Source organism: Sinocyclocheilus grahami, unplaced genomic scaffold, assembly GCF_001515645.1.
Source record: "Sinocyclocheilus grahami isolate Dianchi unplaced genomic scaffold, SAMN03320097.WGS_v1.1 scaffold376.1, whole genome shotgun sequence".
Lineage (NCBI taxonomy): Eukaryota > Metazoa > Chordata > Actinopteri > Cypriniformes > Cyprinidae > Sinocyclocheilus > Sinocyclocheilus grahami.
The window spans coordinates 498,264-515,426 of NW_015505555.1; the positions used below are offsets into that span (position 1 = coordinate 498,264).

Here is a 17,163-nt window from a genome sequence, read left to right on the forward strand (position 1 = left end):
GTGCACGCGTTGCGCGTGTTTTGCTTGCTTGAGTGTTTCTGCATTATATGAGTGGCTTTGGAATATAAATCGCAGCACGTTTCAGATGAAAAAACGCGACTTCTATTTCTAAAAATACAGTTAGGAGATTTATAACGAGTGGTTCCCTGCATTATTACAGCAAAGCACGTGATTACAGTACTGAGCCGCTGCAATGGAGCAGCTCTAATGCTATTCAATTAAAGATGATGTACCATAGAGCAAAAAATGAACAGAGAAAGTAACAAAAACTTGTAAAATACATTTTAATGGGCATAATTAAGTGTGAAAATAACCAAAGGATATACAGTGAAACCAAAAATTATTCAGAGACCAGATATAATTTTAGATGTTTTTTATATTTTTTTACTAGTGGGTGCAGGACACTATAGTTCATTTATGTAGGTGAGGATAGCAAAATAAAGTAAACTGTGACAAATTATACCCAAAATTTCTTCATACAGTGGACTACCAGTAAAACTGATACAAATTTGGGAACAAAAATTATTCAGACCGAGTCTGGGAATAAACATTGAAGTTGAGGTTTGCATGAAGCTGGGTGACAGCATGCCCAGGAGACTACAGGCTGTCTTTAAGGCTAAGGGTCACCCGACAAAGTATTGATAGTTGTGTAAATACTGTCATACTAACAGCTGTCTAATTTTTTGGTTGATTGTAATCCATTAGGCTACATACCTTTCTATCAAAGTTATCTAACATTATCAAGCTGAATTTGTTCTGACACAGTTTAACTCTGAGTTCTTGTCATATTTTATTACCATTTTCTAAACTATAGCGAATAAACTGTGATAATGTGGGAAATGTTGAAGGTGTCTGAATACATTTTGGTTTGACTGTATCTATTTGATAAATGAAGTTAACCAACTAAAATTATACATACTGTTTTGGTTTCTGTACCCAATATTAAAAAAATGTACGAATGCAATAAAAATATCGGCAATTACCAAAAATAAAAGTATCGGTATCGGGCGAGTACTGGAAAAAGTGGTATCGGTGCATCCCTATATGTAAGATATGTATAAGAAAAATTAGTCAGATCACTGAAATAATGAAGATCCTTGAAATAATCAGGAACTCAAGAGAAAGTGAAGACTTTTTTAAGAGATAAAAAACATCCTACATCTTGTACTTATCTTTATTTAATTATTTATTTACTCATGGAGTCATTTTTTGCTGTTTTCATTTATTTATTCATTTTATTCATTCTTATTTTTCTTTTTATTTGTGAATGTTTTATTTATTTTGCATTTCTAAAAGTAATTTTTCATTTTCACTTTATTCATTTGGAGATTACATGGAATATTCGTACTTTAAAAAATGCATTTGTCACACCACAGGACCGTTTAGGTGAATTAGCGATAGCAAAAAGATAAATGGTGACCAGGTACATCTAAGATCTTAGGACATTGCTAAAATGTTCGCCTAATGCTAAATACACATCTTATTTATTTATGTTTATATACAGTTCAATCTAAAGTCTTGGAAATGGGTTCATCTTTGTTGATTATTAACAAACTATTTTCCCCTGGTTCAGGAGCTGATCACCACGCTGTACATCGGGTTCCTGGGTCTGATCTTCTCGTCATATTTCGTGTATCTGGCAGAGAAAGACGCAGTAGACGAGGAGGGGAAGACGGGTTTTTCTAGCTATGCTGATGCTCTGTGGTGGGGTGTGGTGAGTTTAGTCTTCTTCTTTGAAAACTGGAGTTATTGGAGTTGACAAGCAGAGAAACACCTTTGTTCACAAGACCAGGTTAGACTAGTTTCCATTTGATGATTACTAAGGAAGTCTTGCTTGTTAAGCTAGTTGGTCTGTTCAACGACCTTGGAGTACTGCTTTACATCAATCATGGTCTATCATAAATCATTTGAGTTGTTCAATGTTAGGTGTGTTTGTGGTTTTTACATAATTAAAATCTATCTAGAAATCCTCTTTGCCCTCTGGAGATCTGGTGTGACTTCACACGCAAGCTTAATGATGCAGTTAATTTCATCATGAAGTTTCTTGTCTGTAGAGAAATTTCAAGTTTGAATGTATATCAAGTATGTTTATAACATATGCCCGCATTCTCCTCCACATTTCATGATGCATTGTGGGATTGCATTCTCCATGAAGGACACTGGTGATGATGTCTGAGAATTTGGCCAGTATTAGATATCTTTTATGGTATTCTTATGCTGTTTTTTTTTTTTATGTCGGTCATGTACCTTAAAATGCTGCCTACTTAGGGAGCTCAGCAGGTTTTGGAAAAGGCCCTCAGTGTGGATGGTTCATGGGTGTTGTATGTCAGTGTTAGTTGAACAGTAATGTATTTTGTGTCTCAAATATTGGGATGTAACGATTCACTCAACTCACGATTCGATTCGATTCACGATTAAGTATGACACATCTGCCATTTCCATAGATTTCACGATTCGATTCACGATTATTATTATTTTTAACAAAATGAGATTTAAGACAAATTATAAATTAAATGTGTCCTTTTATTATTGCTTGGACAAAATGTTGCGTGCTTCTTTGTGAAACTGAAATCTAACACTATAATAATATACTAATATAGCACTTGTAAATTATTGCTCTTTTGTTGGTTTTGATTGCTTCTATTGTCCTCATTTGTTAGTCGCTTTGGATAAAAGCATCTGCTAAATGACAAAATTTAAATATAATGTAATAGTAAATAACAAAACTAAATTGAAATTTTAAAACAAGTCCCAAATCAAATAAATAAGTAACACAAATAAAATAAATCTCTTCATATAAACAAACTAAGGCTTTGTCTGTGCTCTTTCCATTTAAAATTAGAGGCAACCACTGCATTTGAATCATGATCCAAACAAAGATGCTGCATACATGCAACATGAGCAGTTTTTAATCTAAATTGGATTGTATAATTTCGAAATTTGAAACAAAAACAGAATGGTTTGACTTCAGTTTTGTGAAACTATACATAAAAAATATATGCATGAAACAGAAACAGCAGACGAGCTGAATGAGAATCAGATTCACTCTCTGCCAGCAGGTGGCGCTTAAAGCGTTTACTTGGTTTCTGCTGTAAACAAAGCAGCGCTGCACTTATGAACTTTAATATGCATTATACAGAGGCAAGAGGAAAAGAAAAAATACCATTTAAACTTTTCTAAAGACAGTAAATTCCCCTCAGACATACATTCATATAAACTCTTACCCCTAAATGAATCGCGATTTGTTTAGCATCTCAACCGATTTGAATCGTCCCATATTTTAATCAATTTTCAACCGGCTCGTGGTTAATCGTTACATCCCATTCCCTACTCAAATAGCTTATATTTGACATCGGGTCTGGTCTGGGAATTTTCGGGGTCTTTCTTTGGAATGGTGGGAATGTTTATATCCACAACAGAAACTTAAATTGAGGCGGCGCCACCCATGGCACTTGAATCCCGGTGAATATGGACTCCCGCTTGTCGTGGCCTTTGTGGTGTTTTGGATGTTCAGTGGTGGGATTAAACCCTCTCGCCACCCGAAGCACATGTTTGATGCCTCGTCTTACTTTAGCTCTTTTTGTCCATCTTGAATGGAAAGAACGCAAACACACCTCATCACCAGAAAGCCCTCTCAAATGGACTACACTTTCACGCGCCACTACAGGCCTGTTTGTTTTCCTCTGTGTTAGCTGAAACCCCACTTTCCATGCAGAAATCCTTAAGTATGACACATCTGCCATTTCCATAGATATGTTTTTGATTTGATGTGTATTTGTTGCTTCCAAAATTAAAATAAATGTTGTGTAGATGTAATGTCTATTCTGGTTTGGTCAAGATGGACGTAAAAAACTAGAATTTTACAGTTTCGGGTAAAAAAACAAAAACAAATGGTGTTTGCCCAAGCAAAACTAGCCGCCAAGATCTTATAGGTTGCCAGAGCATTGCTATTTAGTTGCCAGTAGAGATAGGCCAATTTATCGGTTTTGCCCATTTATCGGCACCGATAGTCGATTGCTGGAACTGCCGGCTATCGGCAAAAATCCATCCGGTTGCGTCCATAGCTAGAGCGGCTGAGAAGGGTCTGCTGTCATTAAATACAGAATGAGAGCAGCCTCTAGAGGCGGAAATCACTGACACCTCATGCTGTTTGTTTTGACACGTGACACTGTGTGCTGCACAGTGTGGGAAAATTCAGATGTGGATTTAAATGTAGCTAACAGAAAATCCTGCTGCACCACAGAGCGCCATTCACACAGTTTTCCAATAAATTACGTTAAATTTGTTCCCAGATAGTTGTTAATGTACATAAAGACTTCACACTGGACTGTAAGATTGTGTATTTCAGTGAAACGATTGTCTTTCCGTGGCTCTAATAAAGGCTGTATGCTTCATTTATAGAGCTATAATATAGATTGCGCGTTCTCTTTCTGTTTGCTCTTCTTTTTTTTTTAAACACCAAACTTCAAACTCATATATGCTACATTGTTCATTCTGGAAGTAAACCTTTGCCCGTTTGGTGATTAAATAAACTGTTTTAGACTGCCACTTGAATTGAATGCGATGCGTGTGATACCTGTAATTTGTCCTAGATGCAACGCTGCGCTTTTGCCTGGTGTGTGACTAACATATTTTGTTATTTTGATTAGATAATCATCAAGTGTTCTAAAATAGAAGCAAATAAAGTGTGAGAGTACACATACAATATCTATACGTAATAGCTATGGCTTTTTTGTAGATCTTTAAAGATAGACATCTTTAGCATGACTGCTGAAATGAAATGGTAACACTTTACAATAAGAGTCCATTTGCAACATTAAGATAAATGAAAGCTGTATAAGTATTGTTCCTTATCAGAGTGTGTTAATTTCAACATTTGCTATCACTAATACATTTTTTTAATTTTAAAGTTAACATTAGTTATTAATCTATATACTAACTTTAATAATCAGTATAATAATTCATATTAATATTTTTATTCATTTGCAAAAGTGTGGTTCAGTACTGTTTTTTTTTTTAAATAGTAGAGCACTATTTTAGTTTTCGTTCAGTATCCATTTTAAAAACTATTGGTTGATTAATCGGTATCAGCCAGTGTGGTCCAATCTAGCTATCGGTATCGGTAAAATCCACTATCGGTTGACAGTGTGTTCTGTATGTTTTTAGCCCATTTCTTTACAGTTTCTAAGATGTGTTTTTAAATGTGTTGCTATAATACTCTAGGAGCAATGGTTGTTAGGGTGTTCTGGGAGGTTGCTAGGTGTTGTCTCTTTTATCACATCTTTGCAAATATTACTAAAAATCACGAATGTGAATCCCAAACTCTGTTTTTCTCTTAGGTTACGGTTACTACGATAGGCTATGGAGACAAAGTCCCTCAGACGTGGATTGGGAAGGCCATCGCCTCCTGCTTTAGCGTGTTCGCGATCTCCTTCTTTGCTCTGCCTGCGGTAAACACACTGACTCCTGTCGTTCTCTTTGCGTGCACACACACACACACACACACACACACACACACACACACACACACACGCACACTTTCTCTGAGCTTGTCTGGCGCCCCAGGGCAGTGTTTTCCAATAGAGGCCCTTTAGTAGTGGGGTCCAGGGTTAATGTGGTCCATTTAAGAGTGATAGGGCCTCCAGGGGCCTCAGGGGCCCGCGGTCCTCATGTTACACATTATATAACATGCATCTGCAACATAAGGCTTAAGCACAATTCCAACAAACCTAAAAGTACTGCAGTTCATAAAATTCTTTATTTAAAATGCATTAATTTATTGCACTATATATATATATATATATATATATAAAATGAATAATTATTATTCATTCTAAATGATATAATTTAAAATAATATAGTAATATAATATTATTTATAATAATATATATTATTTAATGTAGAAATATTACTGAAATATTATAGTAATATATATACTACACACATACATACACACTTATTATAAACAATTGTAATAATATATACTTAAATTAATATATAATACTTTAATTTAAAATATATAAAAAAATACATATTTAGAATATACATAATTTCAAATATAATTTACAATTCATATAAATACATTTATTTTTGAATTGATAAATGTATTATATAAATGATAATAGAAGTAAGATTATATTAAATTCTAAATTATATAGTTTTAAATTAATGTGTAATAAATTAATATAAAGTAAATAATGTTTAATATAAGTATACTGTAAAATCATTTATATAAATGTATTTATGTTTTATTGTGCTTTTTATTTGGCCTATATGATTCATTCACATTTGTAGCAGCACTAAAGTAATTTTAATAATAAAACAATGAAATGCATGCTATAAGTGTGAGTTTTTTCATGTAGTTTATTTATTTTGTGGTAGCTGAACATTTAAACGGTCTTCCTCTGTGTGCAGGGCATTCTGGGATCTGGTTTTGCTCTTAAAGTCCAGCAGAAACAGAGGCAGAAACATTTTAATCGGCAGATTCCAGCCGCAGCCTCTCTAATACAGGTGACAAAAGACAGCTAAAGCTACGGCCACAACACAATGAACATTTCCTCCTTAACATACCATAAATAACTCTGCCCCACGTTCAGACGCTGTGGAGATGCTACGCCTGTGAGAAGTCCGACGGCTGTACGGCCACGTGGAAGATGTACGTGCTGACGGGTGACTACATCCCCATCATAAACTCGGAAAACTCCAGCCCGGGCAACTTCAGACGGCTGGTGAGGAGAAATGCTCCCTGCTCCCTCCCCCGTCTGCAAACGGATATTTCTCTGTCTTGCCTTTCAAGTCCTTTGTGTTGTGTTTTTGGTCATTGTCATGTTCCTTCCTGTCAGTTGTCCCGATTGAGCCTCCGTAGTGGGCCACTGCAAAGCGCAGACAGTAAAAGCATTTATTGTGTGTTAAGTCCTTTCTATAGGCTCATGTGAGTTCCCAGAACACATGCAAAGGTCTCTGAGGGTAAACAGTAGAGGGTGTGAGGGGTGTTTTAAATGAATTTAGATTAATGTTGGGAAGTAGTAAAAATAGCGAGACTATAACCTGACAGTTTTTTTTAGTAGCATGACATTAGCTTTTCCAGTAACTTTGCACATGGCTACCTTGCTGGTTTTTTTTGTGCCATTTTTCACAATTTTTACTGTAAAGTGTTAGAGAAATAGTTCATTCGGATTGTTCTGAACTGTGTCAAATTACAGAAGTAAAATGAGTTGTGATGCCTCATTTTGACTTCAACTGCATATTTAGTAGTGTGTCACAAACTCGGCTGTTTTCAGAGCTTTCCCAACTTTTACAAAGATCTTTTTACGACAAAGTAGTGGCGTAGCCAAACATGCTATTCTAGAATGTAGCGTTGTGAAGATTCATTTATTTTACTGAATCAGTTAATGTAAGTGAACTGATTCAGAAAACGATTAGCTGATTCTCTTTTGAGTCATTTCTTGTGCCGCATTTTATACCTTCTTTATTACAGAAAAATACCTATTTAAATGCTGCTTTTATTCACCTTATTTTTGTCTTTTGGGTATTTTTGAGTTTGCGATCATTTATTTATTTATGAAAAAAATTCAGCAAGGATGCATTCAGTTGTTAAAAAGTGACAGTAAAGACATTTATAATGTAACAAAAAAGATTTCTATTTAAAAAAATAATTCTGAAAAAAAAAAAAATTAAGCTGCACTTAATATTCTTTTAACATTAATAAGAAGAAGAAATTGAGTAATGGCTGCTGAAAATTCAGCTTTGCCATCACAGGAATAAATTATATTTTAAAATATATCCAAATAGAAAACCGGTATTTTAAATTGTAAAAAATATGTCACAATATTACTGTTTTTACTGTATTTTTTTTTTAAATAAATAAATAATTATTTATTATTATTTAGTGATTTATCAGATGCTTTTATCCAAAGCGACTTACAAATGAGGACAACAGAAGCAATCAATTGTAGTATTAAAACAACTAAAACAGATCCAAAACTAAAAGCTCAAACTTTATAAATACTACCTATACACATTTTAAAAATAAAGAGATTAAATAAAAATGACAAATGCATACAACAAAATTTCAAAACTTAACATTTAAATGAAAAACAAAAAATAAAGCTAAAAACAATTAAAAATATTAAAGAACAAAAGGTATAAGAGTATAATAATGATCCTAACATAACACAAAGCCTTAAACTTACATTTTAAAATGTATTAAATAAATACATTTAAAAAATGCATTCTTGGTGAGCATAAGACACTTCTTTCAAAAACATAAAAAAATCGACTGACCTCCAAAAAATTACTGACCCCAAACTTTTGAATGGTAAGGAATATAAGGGTGTTTGTAATTTTATTAGTTGTATTTAGTGTAAATGTATCCGGTTTAGTTTAGAGTCAAACTTGAAATTACATTCGCAACTCATTTTACTTACATAATGACACATCTGTGATATTCAACATCAAAATGTAGGATGAGACTTGATATTATTAATGGGAAATCAATTGTATGATAATTGTAAAGTGTCTCTATGACAGACGTAATTAAATATGAGGAAGTGAACACATAAATTTAAGCATTTCTTTAGGTTTTATTAGTTTAGTAATTAAATATTTGATCATGTATTAAGCATGGTAAATTTTTATTAGTAGCCTGTAGTGTAACTGTATTTTCTCTCTTTACCAAACAGAAGCTTGCTCGTCATTTAACAAGTTCAGATGATGGTAAACTTCCCCGAGGCAACGTTCGATTGACTTCCATTCACGGCGAGTGTGTGTTTGACATGGATCCAGAAGGTTTTTGCCATTCAACGTTTTAATTAACGCCACTGTGTGTGGTGGATTTCACAGGGCTTTTCTGAAGAGAACCCAGGTCAGGATGTAGGTTTAGGTGGGAGAAGTGCAGCGAGAGAGACCTGATGTCATGGGACGGAGTCATTTCTCTCCGCTCGCCCCCTCTTTGTCTGCCGCGCACAAAGGCACAGTCAAATGCGATTATGTCATCGCAGCCGCTCTCCTGGGAGCAAAACCTTTGTGTAGCGCAACAACAACAAAAAAAATCTTTGTGTAGCTCTGACTCCAAACGTATTGGGCAGCGCTATGGCCCGTGTGACTGTTCTCCTTCATAAACCTCTCATTCAGGACTGCCGGATTCATTTCCCCCCCGCAGCAGTTATTCAGGCCAGCGGGAAGCCGTGATTTTTTTCACGCCGCGCTGTGACGTGACTAATGTTTCACTCACTTGTGTAGGTTGCGCAGTCACCGCAGAATTCATTAATTCACAAAATGCATATTCTCCAAAAAAGGTCAAATTTGAATTTCATATCTGCTGGATTTTGACGTGTCGTTTTCCCGTAAGCCTTATCGGCGTTTCTTGGGAAGAAACAAAGAGTTTCTTGGAGCTGCTGTTTATCAGATTGCATTTGAGATTAAATGTGACTTTGTTTTGGGATTTAGGACTCGTACGTCACAACTTGAGGAATTCTGAATTTCTCTTTGTGAAATTATTTGAATGAGCTTCCAATAATGCGTAATGGCGAGTAAATCGTCATTTACTCACTGTCATGTCGTTCCAAACTTGTATGGTTTTTCGTAAAACACTTTTGATGAGTATTTGCCATTGTTTTTCATATGAAAATGACATACACTACCAGTCAAAAATTTGATAATTGAGTTTTTTTTACTGCTCATCAAGGCTGCATTTATTTGATTAAAAATGCAGTAAAAACAGTAAAATTGTAAAAAAAAAAAAAAATTCTGATTATTATCAATGTTGAAAACAGTTGTGCTGCTTTATATTTTTGTGGAAACCATTCTTTGATGAATAGGAAGTTCAAAAGGACAGCATTTATTTGAATTGTAAAAGAAATTGTAACATTATAAATCTTTACTGTCACTTGATCAACTTAATGTGTTTTTACTGAATAACATTATTCATTTATTTTCCTTTTTTTATATTACTTATCCCAAACTTTTGAATGGTAGTGTATCAAGGTTTCCACTGAAGGAAGTATGAAACAGCACAACTGTTTTCAACATTGAAAACAATCATAAATGTTTCTTGAGCAGCAAATCAGCATATTAGAATGATTTCTGAAGAGCGTGTGACACTGAAGACTGGAGTAATAATGCTAAAAATTCAGCCTTGCATCACAGGAATAAATTGCATTTTAAACTATATTCAAATAGAAAACAGTTATTTTGAATTGTAATTATATTTAAAATTTTTACTGTATTTTTGATCAAATAAATGCAGGCTTGGTGAGCAGACGAAAAAGCAGTAAAAAAATCTCAATTATTCCAAATTATTGACCGCTGGTGTAAGTTGTCCATGTGACTCAAGTGTTTTTCATCATTTTAGGTGAATTATTTTTTTATGAAGTCACTCTTGTCTTCTCAGAGTAAGCGGTACAAACGGAAGCCAAAGGTCACACGTGATAACGGTTCTCTGGGTCCCGGAGGAGAACGAGCCATCTCCATCCCACAAATCACCTACGACCACATCGATGATAAAGACGAAGTCTTTTCTGAGGAGTCCACTGGTATGACAGATTTTCTGTTTAGTCAGTTGTATAATGCACAGCTGTGAGTGCTTAGTGTTTCATCAGTCTGGGTTCCATCAGTGTATCTTTCTCTAAAGACATGTAAAAAATGATTAAGTAAGTATTTTGAGCCATGAAAACAGAATCAGTCAGCTCCCAGATGGATCACAACAAGTGTTATTTTTTACTATTATTTATATACTATTATAGTATTTATTAAAGGGGTCATATGATGTTGCTAAAAATAATGTTATTTTGTGTATTTGGTGTAATATAATTGGTCACTTTATTTTCCACATACTGTACATTATTGTTTCTCCTCTATGCCCCGCCTTTCTGAAACGCGTAAAATGTTAGTTACTTTGTCACTTCATGTTATTGTTACTTCATCTTCAGCTTATTTATATCAGTTACTTGCCAAGGCAACATTTCTATCAAGGCATTGGTTCATTTTTAAGTTTGTTTTTCCATCTAATATTTATATTTTATTTAGTTTTTATTTTGATATTTACTTTATTCATAGTTATTTAGCTTTATTTTAAATGACTGAAAATGATTTTGGATGGTTTTAGTTAATGATAACAACACGAATCACAACATTTGAGAAAGTATTCAGATTCTAATTGAATCGATTGAGGTGTTTACATGACAGCTCTTCATTTTCAGGTTTTATTTGAATTTTAGTTTAGGTTTAATAATTTAGTTTTTATATATATATATATATATTTCTATTTGGCTGCATTTTATTTTATTTTACTTTATTTTCTGATTGAGGATTTTAAAAATGTTTTAATTTAATTTATTGAGGCATTTACGTGAAGGCTTTTCAGTCCGATTGAGTATACACAATATTGTCATAATAATTGTAATAAATTGGAATAGTTTTTATTTTAATTGTAAAATAAAATTTACAAAATTGCATTTTTGACATTTTTTGTAGTTTTTGTTTTTCTATGTATTTTCATTTAGCTTTTTTTATTCATTTATTTTTATTTATTAATCGGATTGATAAAGTGTTTGGATTCATAGGTTTATGTTGCTAATCGGGTCGATTGAGGTGTTTATATGAAGGCTTTTCAGTCTGATTGAGTCATCAATGCGATTAAAATATTATTCGTTTGCATGTAAATATAGCCGGTGTTGACACGCTGTTAAGAAGAGAAGCTTGTTCCTGATGTTTCTTTTTAACCGTGTCACATGAAAAGTGTATCCGTTAAATGATTTAGACAGCTGCAAATCTGAGCTTGATTTTATTAAAGACTAGCATATGATGTCTGACTCCTATCAGCCAAACTCAACAGATACATCTAATCTGGCTACCAAAAAGAATTAGGAAATTTTGTAATATAGTACAAAAATATGGTTTCAGTGCTGGAGCAAAGTTGCAATTCATCAACCAGAAAACAAGACACAAAAGAGGCTCTTGTCGTGTAAACATCAGATGCATTTTGATTTTCTACTTTCATTCTCACTTTTCTGAAACATCTCAAGATCTGCCTCTCCCTCAGCTGTGAGATGAAGGAAAGCGCCTCTTTCTGTCTTTCAGTCTGTTGAGAAGCCCTTTTGTGGCAAAGGAGGAAGAATCAGTCTCTACTCAGCACCTGAATACAACCAGGTACTGTTTCCTGTCCTTTGTGTTTGATTATGTGATCAGCCTGGATGGTGAGATGTTCTCTCACTTTTGTCTCTCAGCTGTGGTGATTTTGAACTTTTTACTTGAACTATTTTAGTCAGTGTTTTTTTACAGAAAGTTCTATAATTTAGTAAGCCGACTCAATTCAGTGAAGAATTTTTCAATCTTTAAATCTATGAATCTTTATGTAATGAATTTTTCCAAAACATCTAGGCTGCCGTGATGCAGTCATGTTCACAAGAAACAGATCTTGTTTCAACGAGTCAGTCTGATTTGTGAATGAATCATTCAGATTCCCACAGTTTTGGAAAACCTGAAAATATCAGAGAATCTCAAAGTGTGATTTTCAAGACTAGGAAAAGTCATAGAAATTAATAAAACATTTTAAGATTTTGGAATAGTCATGGCAATATCCATAGACAAAGTATTTATTTTTATTTTTATAATTATTATTATTATTATTTTTTTTTACTTAAAATGAATCTTTGAGAGTACAATATCCACAGTGATTTTCTTCCATAGACAATATATAAATATATATATCCATTGGCATTATTATTTTAAGATATGATCAATACTAAATAATTTCTTTGACTAGAAGTGACTCTGAAGTGAGAGTGCAATCTCTATACAATAATTTTAACAAAATCTTTATCCAGTTAAATCCTAGAAGTTGTTGTATTCTAGATAAGTTATGCAAATTAAAATGTGAGAACCTTGTGTGACTCAGTTCAGCTGATTGACTGAGAAGAATGATTGAATGATTCTTGCAAAATTCACACACAGACGATTATTTGATGACTGAATGATCTTTGACCAAACTCATTCTGGCAACCATGAAATGTTAAATGACTCGGTAAGTGTGTGTTGGTAGATTAGTGTTTGGCTGGGCTGGACACACAGGTCTGTTTCCGAGCCACACCTGTGAAAGCATCTCATGTGACTTCCAGCACGTCCTCTGTGTTCTCCTGACACTGGATGCTTTCTGCTCTCTTGCTGCCCCTGATGAGTTGTGTTAGCGTGGGCCTGTCCAGGGAAATGAAAGGATATCACTCTCATTTGGGCCTGAATGGGGGAAATAAAGAACAGGAAGGGCGTGAGAGAGGAAGTGGGCGGCCTGTGGTGTAAAGGGTTGCTGGGTGTATATTTCACATTTACGACATTTAAAGGAATAGTTCACCCAAAAATGAAAATTTGGTAAACATTCACTCACACATGCCATCCAAGAATAAGACTAGGATGAGTTTGGAGAAATGTAGCATTGCATCACTTACTCACCAATGGATGTGAATGGGTGCCGTCAGAATGAGAGTCCAAACAGCTGATAAAAACACCACAATAATCCACAGCACTCCAGTCCATCAGTTAATGTCTTAAGTAAGAAACAAATCCATCATTAAAATGTTTTAACTTCAAACCGTCGCTTCCAGCTAAAATATGAATAATATTGCTCTTTCTAATGCAAAAGTCTTCTCGTCTGACTCAGGAGAGAAATCTGCACAGATCAAGCACCGTTTACAAGCCAAAACAGCTCTAAACAAATATGTGGGTGGATTTTAATGTGAGACGACAACAGGAGATGGACTTTTCTTCCTCATTGGAGGAAGCGTTATTATGGATTATGGTATTTAATTTTATAGTTAAAACATTTTAAGGATGGAATTGTTTCTTTCAAACACGCAGCGTTTCGCTTCTCAAGATGTTAACTGATGGACTGGAGTGGTGTGGATTATTGTGAAGTTTTTATCAGCTTTTTGGACTCTCATTCTGACGGCACCCATTCACATCCATTGGTGAGCAAGTGATGCAATGCTACATTTCTCCAAATCTGATGAAGAAACAAACTCATCTCGGATGGCCTGAGAGTGAATACATTTTCAGCAAGTTTTCATTTTCAGGCGAACTTTTTCTGTAAATCAGAGATTGAGCCAAAAGTACTGTTTAGTAGTTGTTTATGTTATTTTACAATCCATTTGTTTTATGAGTATCATCTTTGTGGCTCAGATTGGCCTGTAAGTGTGTGTGTGTGTGTGTGTGTGTTTCTGTTTAGCCTTCTCTCTTGATAAATGTAACGTCATCCAGACACACTTTTCAGGTCTGTCTGGATAAGTTTGATGTGCTGTTTGGTTGGTTTGACCTTTGACCCCATCTGTGAATGCATGCTGCCACAGTAAATGGTTTCATATCAGCCTAATCCTGAAATCTCCATCATTATGGACTTAAACCGAGACTTAAAATGTGAATGAGCTTTTGTGAAATATTCCACTACAGTTATTTTGTCTGATTAGCAAACAGTCCACAAAAGCGTGTTGTTCTTTAAGATATTCCGTCTAGTCTCGCCAAGAATGAACGAAGTGGGAACACGCGTCATATTGACACAAAACAACTCTGTCTGAGAAGACGTATAATGAGAGGATAAGGTGGAGGAGGAGAGAGTATGAAATCATCTCTGACTCATGTGCTTGTTGAGAGCATTCACACTGTGAATAACTTCAGTCACAGACAGCTTCTGATAATACAGAATGAAATATATAAATCTGAGAGCTCAGAATCTCAATTAAGGATGTAGTAGCAACTTTCTTTCTTTCTTTGAGTTTGTTTGGCATGCTGTGCTTCTCATACGATTTTCCCAGTATGCTAATTCAAAGTGTGCAGTATACATTCGGAGTACACTCACTGGATCCCACAATGCAATGCACTCGACTTGACCTTTCATTTCTAATATGACGAATGGAAAAAAGTTAATAGCTTTACCATAAATTGTAATAAAATGCAAAATTTTAAATAGTTACTGTTTTTTTAAATAAATTTGCATAATATATGCATTGTATTCAGTATGCATGCATAATATAATATATGCTAGAGATCTTGCAATTATATATTCAAAATACTACTTTTTTATATATTTATATACAGTTTTTATTTTATTTTATGTTTTACCATATTTTAATAGTAACAGTATTTTAAATGCTATTTTTAAATCCATTTTAGCTATACAAAATAATTGTATTTATTATCTAGTATAATTTATAAAGTGTGTTTTATACCATTTTGATATGCATTTATATGTAAAACACTGGGTTCTTATAGTTAACTAAAACCATTCAAAATAGTTACTTGAAATAAAATAAACTCTACCTAAAAATTGTTTTTTTTAACTTTTATTTTATTTTATTTTAGCTAGTTGCCAAATACATCATTTCACATGTTTAGGTTAATATGATGTATCAAAATAAATACAACTTAGTTAAAAATGAATAAAAACTATAAAGACATTTTAAAAAGTAATAAAAATGATTAAAAAACGTGATAAAATTACTAAAATTCTAAAAGTAAAAATAAAATGAAAACAGAAATGATAAAAATAAACTTATTCAGAATATTAACAAAAATATAATAAAATATCAGTGACATTAAAATAACTGTTAATATATTTATATTGAATATCATTGGTGATTTACTTTTTTCAAATCTAAGGTAATTAAGGTAAATTGTGATTTTTGATTCTATATTTATATTGCAGTTGTTTGGTCACATCGGACATCTGTTGTTGTTTTGAATTGTGCTTTATAAATAAACAGACAGTGATGTTGCTTTATGCACTAAAGTACAAAGAAAAGCCTCTTTCTAATAATACATTTATGTTTGTTTGGAACATATATTTATGATGGATGTGTATTAGTGTATAAATACCAATATGTGAGTCAAAATGATGGATCATTTGTAAGTCGCCTTGGATAAAAGCATCTGCTAAATGAATAAATGTAAATGTGGAGCAGGTCACATATATGTCATTTTATATGCATTTTTCTATATTATACAGCACAAAACAATACACTGTGCCTGTTTTCCAAACACAAGCCCGCCTGTCTCTTTTTCTCCGTCCTCCACCCATGTTTGTCCCGTGCAATCCCAGAATTCCTCAGTGATATCATTGCTGGAGCATGTGTGTTTGTTGGGCAGCGCTGTAAGCGTGAGTCAGGTGATTGTCTTCTCCAGCCTCCAGAAGCTGAACTCAGATCAGGTCTGAGACGGGTTAATCAGCCAGACTCACGAGGGCTGAAATGAAAGCTTGCGTCACATTATTGAATTGCTGTGGCGTCGTGAGAAGATCTTTTACTCTGTTCTGGCTGGAATGCTTGGAAATGAGCTGAGCGCTTAAACCGTTTGCACCGCCGGCTCCTGGTCAAATATCATTCAGGATTTCCACGAGATTTATTGCTTGTGTAACAAGGGCACTTGGCTTCCAGTCTCGTGTAGCCAGACGTTTGACTATCGGCATAAAGTCCAGTTTGGAGCTTATTCTGTGTATTATTAATAGTATTTAAATTAACTTGATTAATGTGTTTATATATATATATATATACTATATATTTGTGTGTGTGTGGTTTTATATATATATATATATATATATATATATATATACACATATACATACACACATATCAACTAAATTAAATATATAAATTAAATTTCACTAAGTTAAAATAAATCTAAATCCATTTTTAATACATGCATATACACAAATTTAAAAGCATTAATTTTAAAACAATATGATATCTATTTCTATTCACTTATATATGATATTATTGTATAATTGCTTATTTTATATATAAACACACACACACACACAGGTTTGTTTTTGTGAAAAGTGGGGACATCCCATAGGCGTAATGTTTATTTTATTTTTTATACCAGTTTTACAAATGACGACGTCCCCAAAGGGAGGTTTTTGAAGATTTTGTCAGGTTTAGCTCACTTTTTGGTACAAATTTGTCCCCAAAATATGGTTAAGTAGGTACACACACACACACATATATATATAAATGTTAAATAAATGGTCAATAAATTCATAAAATCACAAATTAAATATTTGTATTATTACTTATTTAAATGAAATAATAAAGTAAATTTAAAATTACAAATTAAATTGAATTAAATATTTAAATATATATATATATATATATATATATATATATATATATATATACTTTAAAA

At 33.5% G+C, this 17,163-nt stretch overlaps 1 protein-coding gene across 1 annotated transcript in view; it reads left to right on the forward strand.

The window, feature by feature from the left end:
• kcnq1.2 (potassium voltage-gated channel, KQT-like subfamily, member 1.2) overlaps nucleotides 1-17,163 on the forward strand; it is a 149,458-nt gene that overhangs the window by 20,447 nt on the left and 111,848 nt on the right. Inside the window, exons 7-12 of the mRNA XM_016230727.1 lie at nucleotides 1,574-1,714; nucleotides 5,340-5,450; nucleotides 6,415-6,510; nucleotides 6,597-6,728; nucleotides 10,391-10,575; nucleotides 12,079-12,147. Coding sequence (XP_016086213.1) covers nucleotides 1,574-1,714; nucleotides 5,340-5,450; nucleotides 6,415-6,510; nucleotides 6,597-6,728; nucleotides 10,391-10,575; nucleotides 12,079-12,147 — 734 coding nt within the window. The remainder of the gene's footprint in view (nucleotides 1-1,573; nucleotides 1,715-5,339; nucleotides 5,451-6,414; nucleotides 6,511-6,596; nucleotides 6,729-10,390; nucleotides 10,576-12,078; nucleotides 12,148-17,163) is intronic.